This window comes from Leptodactylus fuscus, chromosome 1 (assembly GCF_031893055.1).
Source record: "Leptodactylus fuscus isolate aLepFus1 chromosome 1, aLepFus1.hap2, whole genome shotgun sequence".
Lineage (NCBI taxonomy): Eukaryota > Metazoa > Chordata > Amphibia > Anura > Leptodactylidae > Leptodactylus > Leptodactylus fuscus.
The window spans coordinates 26,384,629-26,400,763 of NC_134265.1; the positions used below are offsets into that span (position 1 = coordinate 26,384,629).

The window sequence follows — 16,135 nt, forward strand, 5'->3', positions numbered from 1 at the left end:
CTCGCTTGTCGAGCTAGACAGAAAAAAATACCCAAAATTAGGCTACATGCACACGACCGAGCGCTGTTTTTACTGTTCGCAATCTGCAAAACACATTGCATCTGTATGTTATCTGTAAATACAGATCTGCATGACGTGTATGGTCCACTATAATTGTTTCTATGCGTCTGTGCCCCAAATGCGGACAAGAATTGGACCTATTCCATAATATACGGATAGTTTCTATGGTAAAATCTACAGACGTGTGTATGAGGCCACATAAATGAATGGGTCTGTATACTATCCGCAATAGTACAATACATGGAAAACAACTATGGCTCTGTGCACGGGGCCCAACCTTGGTACATATTACTCCACATTCTAGGTGCAATAACGTACGTAAATCTGCTCCAGTATTCACAAAGATATTCAATACATATATTCTAACAAAAGTAGTGTTCCCCTTTAAGAAATTCAGCAGACCTTATAGATCTAGTTACTAAAAATACGGTAATAAGCTGCACTACGCCAACATGCCGGATAAAATCTAGATCTTTGTCTGACCTTGCAGTATCCTGGATCCAAATATAAGATTCGCGTAGTACAGTATACAGAGATCTGCTTAGGAACTGGAATACATGGAGTATATATCTCATCTAGGTCTCTGGGAAAGTGTCTGCCAGTCCACTGGATATAGTTATGAAGAAAGAGGCGGATTGTCAGGGATCATAGTAAGGAAGCTTGGAGAGGGAGTGGAGAAGAAAGATCCAACCCACAGCCCTGCTAGCAAAATCCACAGCTCGACTTGTATTAAAGGGACAGTACCACAAAATAGCAAAACTCGTCTTAGGGCTCGTTCACATCTGCACAAAACAGAGGCAGGAGAGTGAGAGCGTTTTATGCTCTCCGCCGCAAATCCGGTTTTTTTAAACTGGACACAGAGTCGCACATGCAGTACTCTGTGTGTGATTTTAAAAAACTGTTTTTGCGGCGGAGAGCATAAAACACTCACCGGCGCTCACAGCCGGACCCGATCTGACAGGTTTCCATCTTCTGCATGCAGAAGACGGAATCCACAGAACGGAGACCCGAACGCTAGTGTGAACCTAACGTATCAGTAATATCTTAGGCAGAATAAGATCAATTGTGCTCAGAGCGCAGTGCCAAATATAGCCCCACCCACTTCTACTTTGACTCCGCCCATTCCCATCCATTTCTCTTTGTGCCCCCACATAATATAATGCCCCTACAGTTACCCTAATATGATATGCCCAACGCCGCACCTCCCATGAGGCGACCTGAAGCGATCGCTTCAGGCAGCGCTATGCCGGGGCCTCGGGGGAGGGCGGCATTTTTGCTGACCTAAGCCAGTCCAGGACAAGCTGTCCTGGACTGGCTTAGCGTCACCGAGCGGTGGATCGGGGCGGCCCTGTGGACGCAGCGCTGCTCCAGCGGCCGCCCCTTACACTCAGACAGAGAGCAGGTCCTCTCCCTGCCTGCTAACGATGCTCGCTACGCTTGGCCCCGCCCCCTCCGTTTGGCCCTGCACCGCCCCCTCCTCCGGGGGGGGGGGGGGCTTTCTGATGTCCGCCTCAAGCGGCAGAAACCCTAGGTTAACCCCTGGATATGCCCCAGTGGAGTAGCCATAGAAGTGACCCCAGAGTAGTAGCATAGGTGTAGCAGTATCAGGGGCAGCATATTGTGGTAATGGGAGTATTAGTATGGTGGTGAATAGTAGTAATTCATTTATAGTAATATACATATATTATTATTATTACTATTATTATTTATTTATATAGCACCATTAATTCCATGGTGCTTTACATTTGGGGGTTACATACAATACACAGAATGTACAGGTAGATATAATGCTAACAATGACTGACTGGCACAGTGGGGTAGAGGGCCCTGCCCGCGAGGGCTTACAATCTTTGAATCATATATAGTGGTTCATGTAGATTATAAGTAATCTTTAACGTTACCTGCGATATCGGTCTCCTAGTCCCGGCCTGTACTCTCTGTTAGAATCCGGTGCCGTCATCTACATGCCTATAACCTACAAGACAAAGGTCATCACGTGCTGGCAGTGCAGGCACAAGTGACCAATGTCCCCGGGCTAATGGTTCTGCTAATTCCCTGGGAGGTATACTGATGTTTATACAGATAATAGGGTGATATTTCTACGGATAATTTTGCAGCTATCCAACCATTTCCTTGCACACAACAGTTATGCACAGTCTCGTCACAGTATGTAACCCATGAAGGAAGTGATATGTGATAGGTTGCCTGAAGTTGCAAAAAGGGATGGGATGAATATAGACACAAAAGCTCAGTGCGGCTGTAGTGAAAGTGTTGGGTCGTGAGTGGGAATAACCAACATGGAAACTGCGAAGCACCACATGCCAGAGATGCGACAGGTGAACGTTGGCTATGAAGTTGTGTGAGGGCTGACTAATGTGCTCCACTGTGAATATGAACCATGGGGCTACTAGACGTGTCTGAAACAACAGTTTGACAAACACTACTGTGTATGGGGCTCCAAAGCAGACAGACGGTCATTGCACCTATGTTAACAAAGGCATATATATATATATATATATATATATATATATATATATATATATATGGCTTCAATTTGCATGACCGTATTGGAATTGCACCACCGATCGGCACACAGTTGCTTTCTTCGATGAGACACATTGTCTTCATTGAACGAGTGGCAGAATTGGCATAGCAGGCGAGAAACATCAGAGAACAAACCATTGCTAGAACAAAGGTTGATGGCGGCAGTATGGTGGTCTGGGGAATTTTTTTCATGGTATCCTCTAGGCGCACTCTTCCATGTGGAGGGTGTGCTGAATGGATTTGGGAATGAATCTATCCTTGAAGTTCATGTAGACCCATGCATGCTGTTTGTCTTCCTTGGGGCAAATAGAATCTCTCAGTAAGACAAGGCGACTAGTCACATGGATATGAATGTCCGACAGTGGTTAGAAGCTTCCAAGTATTTCCCTGGCCCTCTAAGGGTAAGTTCACACAGGGTTTTTTGATCAGAACCTGAGCCAAAGGCCGCCTCTGGTTCCGATCCAAAAACCGGGTAGCCGCGACTGAAAGCCAGCAGCCGCACACTCTGCTCCGGATTAGGTCCAATGAATGGTCAGAGAAGGGAGTTTCTTCAGGCCGAATCGCGAGGCAATTCGGACTGAAGTATGAGCTCCCAGAAAAAAAGACCTGAGCGGCTCCCATTGATTTAAAAAAACTCAGTGTGAACTTACCCTAATTCCAAAGATCTGAACCCAAGTGAGCATCTGTGGGACCTCGATCAATCATCATATTCACAATGTGGATTCTACGCCATGTGCACTCCAGCAAATATCGGGTGCACTAGTCAGCATGGCTGAGACAAGCTACCAGTACCTTATTGATTCACTCCAAGCCAGTCTAGGTGACAAGGAAGATTACTCGGTGCTAGCCTGGAGGTAGACCTAGTTCTAGTTTCCAGACTTGAGAGAAGAGGACCAAATTCGTACCTGGTAAACTGATTCAGACAGTGGTGAACCTAGCCCCTCTGCTTCCTGACTGAAGACTGAGGAGGGGGGGGGGTTGGGGTTGGTGGCACGGTTAGGTTTTTCTTTTGATCGTCCGCATCAGGTAGTGAGGGGGGGGGGGGGGAGGGGAAGATGTGCGTCTAAACTGTATATATTATGTCCCACAGCGGCCCCTGAAATCTCTATTATGCCCCACAGTTGCCCACCCAACTCTTTTATGCTCCATAGCCGCTGTGGGGCATAATATTGGTTGCAGAGGGGCACTACTATTTTTTTTAAAGGACCAACCCCCATTTTTATAACATACCAGTAAAACCGATATGTAAATGAGCCTGTTTGTGCACCCTGGGCGTTCCTCCAAGCCACCGTGCACCCCCCTGCGTTATACCTTGAAACCTCTTTATACCTTAACCTCTTTAGCTTGCATGCCGAAAATTCCTCCTCCTCTCCCCCTGTGACGGCCTCCAGCGTCTCTCATCTCACTCCTGTACATTGAAATCTCGGGCATGCGCAGTAACACTTCCTTCTGAGCGCTACTGCACATGCCCGAGCACCATTTTCTTGTGGACAGACGAAGAAAACACGCAAGAAATGGTGATGAGAGACGCTGGAGGCGGTTACAGGGAGAGAGAAAGAGGAATCTTCAGAGCTCAAGTAAGACGGGGCGGTTTGAAGGTATGACGCAAGGGGTGCATATAGGTTTCTGTTTGCGGAGTGTCCAAGCAGACTCCCTGAACGGAAACCTGAACGCAGATGTGAGTGCAACACTCAGGAGGGCCAGAGCTGGTATCACGGGTAATATATCAGATGTGGCCGGCGTTCAGGGGGTCCCTGGGTCCCAAATGTGCACAAAATCTCCTTTTTGATGTCTCCGACTACCCACCCCCACGTGATATCTGACAATGACAACAGACAACCAGGTCTTGGGGGTAGGCGTTGCTCTTTTACTAGCAGGACAAGGTAATACAAATGTACATATGGAGTAATTCTTCACATACAATACAGCGATCTTTGTAGGTAGTGTCCAATTGAGCAGGTGATGGAGCTTGGAGCAGGAATGCTTTGCATAGTTTAATTAGTAGTTGCTTGGGTAGTTAAACTTGTATATACTTGTAAAGATGGCCTGTATCCAGGGGGTTAATCTTCAACAGACTGGGTACACGTATGTAGAAGAGCAAATATAATTTTTCAGCAGCGGGAGACCCTCAATTTCTGCCAGACTAGCTATGGGCTTCCTAAATATAGATTTTTCCCAAAGACTTACTTGAATAGAGAGATACATGTAGAAGTCCCAGATGTATGGATAAGCAGGTCCGTAAACTTTAGTGCTTGTAGGCTTGGAGTTTCAGAGGAAAAAGTGTTCTCTGAGGAGAATCTTGAATACAGAGGAAAAGACATCTCTGTTTGGAGTGCCCTGAGCCTTGGCTGCCATTTTCAGCTTTCCATGTGTCTGTGTCTAGATGTCTTCACACAAAGGACCCAGTAAAAAGGTCTCCAACCCCCCTAGAGGGGGCTGTAACTCCTCCTCCTCCAGGCCAGTCAAGGGACCTTGATTGGTCCTGAAGGTCACCTGATCATACTGGACATTCCTTTACACTGTCAACTCAAATTACAATGGCAAGTATAGGCAGGTTTAGTTCACAAAACATCCACAAGATGGCGCATTTATAGACCCCTATGTGTGCTGGCTCTGGTAAAATAGAAACACTGGTAGAAGGAATGGGAATCGCTTTACCTTATATGCAAATGTCCATACCATCTCGGTCTGCAAGGACTATTAAAGGGAATGGTACGAGCAGTACCGGGACATTACATGAGCCAGGCCTAAGCATCACACTATAAAATACAATTTTAGTATGTATAATGGTAGACATGTATAGAAGCAAATACAGATAGATAGATGTATACACTTACACATATACCCATCTACTCACATACAGTCATATACAACATACACACACATCTATCTACACACATACAGAACTCACACAGTATATGACACATAATGTAAACACATATACACATATTTTACCCAAGAATATATACTTACCTTTGGCCGAATTGCTGGGTGCACAGGACATGGAGGAAACTCATGTGCAGCTCTGCCTGGCAGTCGAGTAAGCTGTGACATCGCAAGAGACTTCTCCCCTCACACTCCGATGCTGAGGGGGAGGGGCAGCACAGCAAGCTGATGTGTGCAGGGAAACTTTCACAAACAGCGATCGGCAGCCCCTGGATAGATGCCGAATTTCAAAAGGATCTTTGATGACATCTTCACTGACATCAAAGGTCCATTAACTTTAATACTGTTTAGGCAGTTAAAAAAAAAGGTCCCATGGCTGCCGCCCCCTCCCAAACTGCCACCTCACGTGGCCTCATTAGAGGTGTGGCCCTGGATTCAGACACAGTGTTATGGATAGTGGTGAAAGAGCAAGCGTCAGTGGAATTTCAAGACCATCTTAGGAGCCAATAAGCGAAGACACCAAAGGTGGCGACCATTGTACATTATATCTGGGTAGCACCCATGGACTGGATCTTGGGTTTCATCATTACGCTCTAGGAGAGGAGAGGGAGACTCCCCTTATACAGGTCGAATGTTGAAAACTGATTTGCTGAGTACTATTCCTGTTTGTTTAACAGTGCAACACTTTAGTAAAATCTATTAAATCAGATATCTCACATATTACAAGTAGACACATCCTTTAAATTAGAATTCGTCATGTAAATTTTTATTAATCATAATCTAATTAAATTAATATACAATCAACATAAACAACATACAAATTTTCAAACTTCCCATTATGGACATTAGACACACGATCCTAGAGTACAACGTGAAATCATGGGGATCAGTTTTGCGTAAATTCACAATATGCAAACTTGTATAACCCAGCACCAGGAAAATAATAAATAAAATTAACCTTTAATCTTGATATATTAAAAAACGTTAGGACCTCTCGGTAGATACTTCTTACACATTTCTAGGCTTAATTCCAATTAAATTGGAAAAATTAAGTAACATGAGTGACTTCCAATGGGACTTGGTCCAAAATTTTGCAATAATCATAATTTATTCTTTCGAGACAACTTAATATTTCTACGTAGAAATTCTTGAATCTGCTTCCAACTGGTTTCCTGTGCTCTACAGTGGGCCAAGAGCTCTCCACCCCAAGCAAAAGGAAGTGGAAAGAATATGGACTGGGTTGCTGGACAGTAAGGAAAACCTGGAGGCTCTATGAGATGTCCTGCTCCTGGATAACACTGCAGGTATACATCCTTCTTACCGTACTTTTCTGCCCTTGCCATTGCTTCCCTAGCATAAAGCAAACTGTTGTGGCTCTGGTCTTGGTCTCCAACCATAAAGAGGATTGGACCTCTGGCTTTCTCCAGGGGAAATATAGCATCCTGGTGTTCTGGTTTTCTTGGATCGCCCATTGCGTTGGTAAAGCTAATTGACGCAAAGTCTGTGACCAACAATCTTTCTGGATTGTAGGGCATGCCGTTCACAAGGAGATCATCATAAGTGAGGCTGTTGCCATTCACACCATTGGTTCCATTGATGCATATGGTAGCTGAAACCTGAGGCAGATAAGACGCCATGGCCAAACCCATCTCAGCTCCTTTACTTGTACCAACCACTCCAATTCCATCACCTGCCACCTAAAAAGAATTATATATGAAGACATTGGTTAGTGGACCTATACAAGTATGAAGATGTGGGGACCAGTTGATGGAGCCAATTCAACCTGTAACAGTTCACAGGACATGGATACCACCATTGCCTTATATTATGATAACTAGACTACGATAAAGGGATCTTTCCATCTCAAACATTTATGGCATACTAGCTGGTACCCGCGACTTCGTCTGCGGTGATTGTAGAAGTGGGTATATACAGGCGCGGGTAAGGTTTTCGTACTGTGTATAAGGTATGGGATATGAAATGTAACTTTGTATCTTGTTGTTGCTATAATTCTGAGAGCACATGAGACTTTTGTGTTGAATGTAATTTGTATTTCAGCCGCTATACGGTGTTGGTATAAACTGTACATAGTGACTTTGGGACAGAGGTATTTCAGGTTAATATACTTCGACATTGTATGATTTGTTATTTTCCGCCAGTACATGTAAGTTTTGGGCACAGGATACTCTTGAGCAAGCCACATAAAGTCTGGCCCTGTGCATGACAGTTTAGTAACTCCATGTGCCTCTTATTAATAGCAATTAACCCCATCATGTCCCTCACATTAACCCCAGTGTAAGAGTTACTGATAGAGATGAGCGAGTACTGTTGGGATCAGCCGATCCGAACAGCACGCTCGCATAGAAATGAACGGACGTAGCCGGCACGCGGGGGGTTAAGCGCGCCGGCTACGTCCAAGCGGAAGTACCAGGTGCATCCATTCATTTCTATGGAGCGTGCTGTTCGGATCGGCTGATCCCAACAGTACTCGCTCATCTCTAGTTACTGATATGTGAGAGACTTGGAGGTAATAATTAAGTATCTTCATTACTGAGGTCTTTTATTAGTACCTCCATATGTCTCACATATTAGTAACCTTTATATGGGGCACACAGGGGTTAATATGAGGGACATGATGGGGTTTATTCCTATTAATGTGAGGTACATGGAGTTACTAACACTAAACTAATAACCCCATGCCTGACATTAATGAGAATAGGAAGTAAAGGAAGGGAGCTGTGTGTTTCTTACTTTCAGTTTGCTAGCAGCTTCGGCAGGAGCTATCACTATAGCAGGCAGAGACCTGAGCGATTAAGCTCCACCCCCTGGGTTTCCTGCACACCTCGCAAAGGGGAGTGTCCTTATGCCTCAGCTCTAGCAGAGACTTCATTTAACTCTTGCAGGTCCTGTGCTGCTGGCATGCCAGTGAAATATGGCAGGAGTGCCACTCTTGGCATGTGTGCCAGGGGTTGCTGACCTCTGCTGTAGGGGGTAATATGAATTTTGTGGCTTGCTATGGTCCAAAGTGTGTGAGATTGCAGAGATAGTGATGTGAGTTTGGGTTTTGTGGGGGTCCTGGGAAAAACGTATGTGCGCTATTGTGACGAAAAGTAGCCTATTGCGCAATCGAGTGTAGGGACTATGTTTGTGGAAAATTTCAGCCAAATCGGTGGAGCGGTTTTTGCGTGATTGACCGCCAAACATCCGAACATCCAAAGGGTCCTGGGAAAAACGTATGTGCGCTATTGGGACGAAAAGTAGCCTATTGCGCAATCGAGTGTAGGGACTATGTTTGTGGAAAATTTCAGCCAAATCGGTGGAGCGGTTTTTGCGTGATTGACCGCCAAACATCCGAACATCCAAAGGGTCCTGGGAAAAACGTATGTGCGCTATTGTGACGAAAAGTAGCCTATTGCGCAATCGAGTGTAGGGACTATGTTTGTGGAAAATTTCAGCCAAATCGGGGTCCAAAGTGTGTGAGATTGCAGAGATCGTGATGTGAGTTTGGGGTTTGTGGGGGTCCTGGGAAAAACGTATGTGCGCTATTGTGACGAAAAGTAGCCTATTGCGCAATGGGGTGTATTAACTATGTTTGTGGAAAATTTCAGCCAAATCGGTCAAGCGGGTTTTGCGTGATTGACTAAAACATCCGAACACACAAACCCACAAACATCCAAACTCACAAACTTTCACATTTATAATATTAACTAGAGGGAGGACCCGGCTTCGCACGGGTATATTACATTTTATGTTTGTGTACTGGCCCCATAAGAATTGTCCAATTTTGCACTGGTGTATTTTGTATGTGGTTTGTGTGTATGTCCATAAGCGTCATGTGATTATGTGTATCTCATTTTGGATGTCAGTGAAAAACCTGTGATCAGTTGTTATGGATACCTGGAGTAAAGCTGTATCTAATCCTTCCCCGTGTAGTACTGTGTTTAGATGCAAGTGTCTAATTCTTGTTGGTGTGGTACTTTGTGCAGATGCACATATCTAATCCTCCCCATGTGATATTGTGTGAAGAGGCACGTATCTAATCCTCCAGTAAGTGAAACTGTGTGCAGACGCGCGTATCTAATGACTCTGGCGTGTGGTACTGTGTGCAGATGCGCATATCTAATCCTCCCCATGTGGAACTGTGTGCTGAGACGCGTATCTAATTATCTGGCATGTGGTACTGTATGCAGAGGCCTGTATCTAATCCTCCCCTGTGTGGTATTGTGTGAAGAGGCGCGTATCTAATCCTCCCCCGTGTGATACTGTGTGCTGAGACGCGTATCTAATTCTCTGGCTTGTGGTACTGTGTGCAGAGGCATGTATCTAATCCTCCAAAGTGTGGTACTGTGTGCGCACACACGTATCTAATCCTCCCCTGTGTGGTACTGTGTGAAGAGTCGCGTATCTAATCCTACTGCATGTGGTACTGTGTGCAGACGCGTGTATCTAATTCTATGGCGTGTACAACTGTGTGCAGACGCGCGTATCTAATCCTCTGGAGTGTGGAACTGTGTGTAGACGTGTGTATCTAATCCTACGGCATGTGGTACTCTGTGCAGACGTGTGTATCTAATCCTACGGCATGTGGTACTGTGTGCAGACGCGTGTATCTAATCCTATGGCGTGTACAACTGTGTGAAGACACGTGTATCTAATCCTCCCCTGTGTGGTATTGTGTGAAGAGGTGCGTATCTAATCCTACAGTGTGTGGAACTGTGTGTAGACGCATGTATCCAATCCCCCAGCATGTGGTACTGTGTGCAGACGTGCGTATATAATCCTCCCCCATGTGGTACTGTGTGCTGAGACGCGTATCTAATTCTCTGGCTTGTGGTACTGTGTGCAGAGGCATGTATCTCATCCTCCAAAGTGTGGTACTGTGTGCACACACACGTATCTAATCTTTCCCTGTGTGGTATTGTGTGAAGAGGCGCGTATCTAATCCTTCGACGTGTGGAACTGTGTGTAGACGCCTGTATCTAATCCTTCGGTATGTGGAACCGTGTGCAGACGCGTGTATCAAATCCTTCAGTGTGTGGAACTGTGTGCAGAAGTGCGTAATTAATTCTCTGGTTTGTGGGACTGTGTGCAGACCCGTGTATCTAATCCTCTGGTGTGTGATACTGTGTGCTGATCTGTGTATCTAATCCTCTGATGCGTGTATCTCAGTTTGGATATCAGTGCTGTATTGTGCATGTGGAGTGACCGTGCGTATTGCAGTTGGAATATGAGTGAAAGTCTTGCAGGTTTGTATTGGCTAAGGGGGGGGGGGGCAATGTGTTTGAAATGCTGTATCTCAGCAACGGTACGTCCGAGCGAGTTGGAGTCTCGTCTTAAACCTTCCCGGATATTTGAAGTATCTCTGTACCAAATTTGGTGAAGATCGGTCCAGTCGTTTAGTTCGCATTAGAGCACAGACAGACAGACAGACAGACAGACAGACAGACAGACATTTTTATAATATAGGGAGATAGGATCAGGATATGTCAATTATTTTATAGGTGCAGATTTCACTTCTAGGACCCGCTTCTACATCAAGAACAGGGCTTGAGGAAAGGTAACAGTGCATGCACGCTTACGCAACTTATTTTGAAACTGAAATAAAAATGGAGAGTGCCATAAATGGACAATAACCTCTCCATTAACAGTGGACACAGAATGGTGGATACAGAAGTGACCATCCAAGGAGAGAAGGAAGATCTGCTGCTATTCAAGTAATAGGAGCGGAGCAGCAGTTCCCAAGCTACTATCACTTGAATAGCGAGCTACTTCCCATCTCCCTCTCCTGTAGTAGCTTCTGGCACCTAGAGGCAGCCAGACCAATGTTTCAGACCCTCACATAAAATATAGTATACTAGCAAGCCCTGTAATGTTCTGAAACCTGTAAGCATACAAGAAGCTCCAATGGCTAGACTGGAGACCCTTTCACAGTTTTCTGTCAACTTACGACCCTTGTTCTAGTAATTGGTTGAGCCCCAGTGGTGGATGATCAGTAAAGGTTTTTCTTTGGACAACCCCTTCAAGACATGTTTCTCGTAAGTAAGCAGAATTCCATCTTACTTTTGGATGACTAGTCAGTAACTGAGCGGCTTCTTCAAAATATTTTAAATCTACTGTAATGAGCAACCTTGGTAAATCATCATAGGCAAAATAAGCCAGAGCAAGCGAGGCAAAACCACAGCTGGCCAGGAGGCTGCTACGAAACTCCATAAGACCACCGACACCACCAAACATGTCAACAACTCCTCGAAAGGGTCCTTCACCTAAAGAGAAGATAAAATGGAAATAAAGATTTCAGCCATAGATCAGCATTGTAGGGTATCCCCTTCACAAGATCATCATAAGCGAGGCTGTTGCCATTCACACCAAATTGTTCCATTGGTGAAAATGGTAGCTGAAACCTGAGGTATGGCCAAAGCCATCTCAGCTCTTTTACATATACCGACCACTCCATTTACATTACCTGCCATCTAAAAGGAAGCTGCTGTTGATTTTTAGTTCTGGTAGTGATCGGGTTGAAGACATAATTCTGACATCAACACATCAATCATGGTGATCGTATGGTTTATGGAGTAAGGGTTATATACTTACAAATACCTGTACCTAGGGATGATGGTTGTTTTGCCTTTGTCTTGTAATATACTTAGCTATATAAAATAGGGAATTACAAGCTGTCTGTCTGTAGAAGGAACTTGCAAGCTAATGGAGTCCTGTGATCACAGCAGCATCAGCATTGATAAGATAAGATAATCCTTTAATAATCCCACAGTGGGGAAATTTCAGTATGTTACAGCAGCATAGTAATACAGATACAGGATAATACACAGTAATATATTACAGAAGTAGACGCACTTGTGTTGAGAGGAGAAATATACCAGGAGTCCATAGCAGCTAAGGAAGAGAAGAAAAGAAAGAAGGAAGACTTCAGTATCATTTAGTTCTCTGTGCGGAGTGATCTTCGCTTGGTCTGATGTAGATTATGTAGCCTGATCGTGGTTGGGAGGAAGAACTTCCGATAAAGCGCCTTCTCACACTTGGGGTGAAGTAGACGGTCACTGACCGTGCTGCCAAGTCCCATCAGGGTCCCATACATGGGGTGGGATTTGTGCTCCTGCATGGAACTCACCACGGACAGTATCCTTCTGTCACCCACCACCTGTACTGGGTCCAGGGTGCTCCCCAGGACAGAGCTGGCCCTTCTGATCAGCCTGTCAAGTCTATTTCTGTTCCTGGTTGATATACTGCTCCCCCAGCAGGCTACACCGAAAAAAAATGACTGAAGCAACCACAGAGTTGAAAAAGGCCCTAAGAAGTGACCCCCAGACTCCAAAGGCCCTCAGCCTCCTGAGCAGGTAGAGTCTGCTGTGACCATTTCTGTGCAGCGTATCCAGGTGATCAGCCCAGTCTAGTTTATTATTGAGGAGCACACCCAGATACTTATAGGTCTTGACTATCTCAATTCATGTCCCTTGGAACTCCACCGGGGATCGGAACCCTTCTCTGTTTACTAAAGTCCACCACCATCTCCTTGGTCTTCCCAGCATTAATCCTGAGGTGGTTCTGCTGGCACCATTCTACAAAGTCCCGATTTAAGTCTTTGCATTCCCTATCGTCACCATCAGTGATAAGGCCTACTATAGCAGAGTCATCGGAGTACTTTTGTAAGTAACAGCTAGATGAGTTGTGCCTAAAGTCAGCAGTGTACAATGTGAAGAGAAATGGGGGTGATTCAAGCAGTCTATCTACAGCGTGAGATGGAAGAAATAGCATATTGGAAGTTAGTAAGCTTGTAGACAGGGTGACCACTGACCGTTCAACAACTCCTCTGTATACATGTCATGACATTAATAGCTTCCTATTAATGAATTAGGAAACTAGAGAGGTCAGTAGCTACATATATTCTTTTTATACCTGTGACAGACAAAGGAGAAGTAAGTTGGGCCTACCTGGTGGGAGAAAAAGTGTTCCTCGTACTCGTCCTTCTCTTATTGGTATTCTCTGGACTCCCGGAGCCACGTACCATCTTTCAATGACTTGGCTGGCAGCAGGAACATCTTCAGGACCTGGAAGGAGCATCAATGAGGTATATAGCTCCAAATGCACCAAAAAAGGACTTCCCATCACATCACGTTTTATCAGCCTTAGATTTGGGACAGATGGTCTCAGCGCCCAGAACAGGCCCATGGGATAGACTCCAATGAAGTCTCCACCAGTTGCCGGAGATTTCTCCAGATCCAACTTCCCTTCTTTATCTGCTAGGTAGAACGCTCTGGAGTTAAAAATCTCCCCTTTTTCATCCTTTAGCCATGCCCTTAGAGTGATGGCCTGTCCAGGACGGAGGCCCCAAACTTGGATCGTCACTGGTTCATCCACCAAGGAGATTTTGGGAGAAACTTCTAGGCTGGCCATGTCTGTAGGTCAAAGAGACTTAAATCTGAGACAAGAGTCAAAAAGATACATTTAATAAATTTATAGGGTCTTGTATCCTGCGTACATATCCAATGCATTGCGCTCCAATATGGAACCAACCTTAAAGGGGTTATCCAAGTATTGTGTTTTTATGGTCTATTTTTAGGATAGGCCATACATATCTGATCGATGAGGTGCCTTTTTGTGTAAATATGGGCATTACAAGCATCTTCATTCAGCTGATCAATGCATGGGGGCCACACACTGATCAGATATTTATAGCTGATCCTAATGATTGACCATAAAAACACAATTTCTGGACAACCCATTTAATAGGAGTTTAATAGGCTATTTTACTAACACCAAGTGTATTATGGCTATTAGGGTGTCTAAAAGTACAACAAACTTTCATTAGGGGCTCCCTCTAAGCAGTTCAGGAGAAAAGGAAAAAAACAAAAACAAAAAAAACCCAAAAACAAAAATTTTATCAACACTAGAGGGAGCTCACACCATATGGATTTACTATTCTATCAGAGTTGTATAAGTATTAGATCAGGGTAGTGGGGGCTTCAAGCAGATACCTTAATAAATCTAAACCCCCCAAAATCTTGCAAGTATATTACCCTTAAAGGGAGTCTGTCCAAATTGCCTCCCAAACCGATAACAGAGCCACGTAGGGGCCTTTAATATGAAAAAACTCCCATGTATTTGAGGCCATGTTGAAACAATGCAGACATAATGTTAGCCAGCTGGTAGTTTAAGCCAGCTGGCTTCTGACTAAGCGCGATTTCGCACAGCTCCGTCTCCCCCCCCCTTCCCCTCACGGCGTCTGACGCTGTGGTGGGCGGAGGAAGGGGTTGAGCCTCAGACGAGGCTATTTGACCCTCGGCGCTGGGCAGGGGATTTCCTTTCGTTTCCCCGCCAGCATGGACAGTCAAGTTTCAGCGTCGGGATGTCGGAAGCCGCTCAATGACAGCAGCTTATGGAGCTGCTGCAGCATAAGGTTAGTGAGGAGGGGACTGCCTGGCTGGTGTCCCTGCTTTCTTCTAGCGTGGCGTCAGGCCAAGTTCCCGCTCCACCACGGCCGCAGCCGGCGGCCTCCACCCGCCCTGGCAGGGCGTCTGGAGGCCGCCAGAGCGGCTGTCTCCCAGTGCAGCCCCTAGTGTTAGGAGCAGGGCTCCTGCATGAAGGGCCGCCTGTTCGCAATCGCACGCCACTCGGGCTTCTTTGCTCACCAAGCGGCATGCGGCCTCCACTTCTAGCAGTGCCAGCACCAGGTCGAGTGGGCGCCAGCCTGCTACTGCCACGCAGGCTTCACAGGTTGTGGGGGCGTGGCTTCGCCCCAGGCGGCCATTTTGCAACCATTGCCGACTTCAATGCCGGCTCCGGTCCCTCCTACGGTTCAGTCTGTCATTGCTGGGTCTGGGTGTGCTCCCCCTATGGTGGCACCCCCTTCTGCCCAGCCCCCCTACCTTGCTGGACCCAGTGATACTCAGGCCTGTACAGTTTCTATTCCGCCGCCACCACCTCCTCCAGGTCGTTTTAGCCAGGTGGTTTGGGCGGGTGTCCGCTGCTCCTGCGGTGGTGGGTGCTAATGTGCCCAGTGTTTCTCCTGACGTGGTGCCTGCGTTAGTTTCCCAGGACCCTTCCTCTGCTCAGGCGGTATTTTTGCCCGGAGCTGTAGCTAGTTCTCTGAATGTAGTCCCTGACAGCGAGAATGAGTTCTTTGACTTGGATTATATCCCTGGCACTTCTCATGTTTTGCCGCATCATTCTTCGTCCTCTAGCCGCGTATGTGAGATTAATGCCCGCTCCTACAGGGTCTCTGAGGCGGATGCGGCTTCGCTGCAGTCTCGCTCCCGTAGGTCTCGTTATGGACAGAGTCGCCACGGTTCATGGTCGTTTAGGCGTAGGGGGAGGCATTCCCAAGGCCCTGATACAGAGCAGTTGGAGTCTGGCTCCTCTTCCTCATCCCGCGATTCCTATACATCGCGGTGTTCACGTTACAGCAGGAGTTCTAGGAGGCGGAGTGTGAGGCCGGGATCTGGGTCCATCCAGGACGCTCCTGGCGTGCCTGCTGTTGTGGCCCCAGCACCATCTCCAGTTCCAGCTCCGCTGCCTCCTTCCCTGGTCACTCCGGCGCAACCCTCGGTGATCCCGTCTGGTGAGTTGGCCTACTCGCAGGCTTGGTCATCCCATGCGCCATCTTCAGGTGGTGATGTTTTAGATGTATGAA

At 46.2% G+C, this 16,135-nt stretch overlaps 1 protein-coding gene across 1 annotated transcript; it reads right to left on the minus strand.

Moving 5' to 3' along the window:
* Positions 1 to 6,590: 6,590 nt before the first annotated feature.
* Positions 6,591 to 13,899, minus strand: LOC142197928 (acyl-coenzyme A amino acid N-acyltransferase 1-like). Its single transcript, XM_075268652.1, has 3 exons — positions 13,437 to 13,899; positions 11,551 to 11,753; positions 6,591 to 7,187 (listed from the first exon to the last, which is right to left on the minus strand). Exons 1-3 carry the CDS (start codon positions 13,897 to 13,899, stop codon positions 6,591 to 6,593), a joined length of 1,263 nt encoding a protein of 420 aa, XP_075124753.1.
* Between the last annotated feature and the right edge of the window lie 2,236 nt (positions 13,900 to 16,135).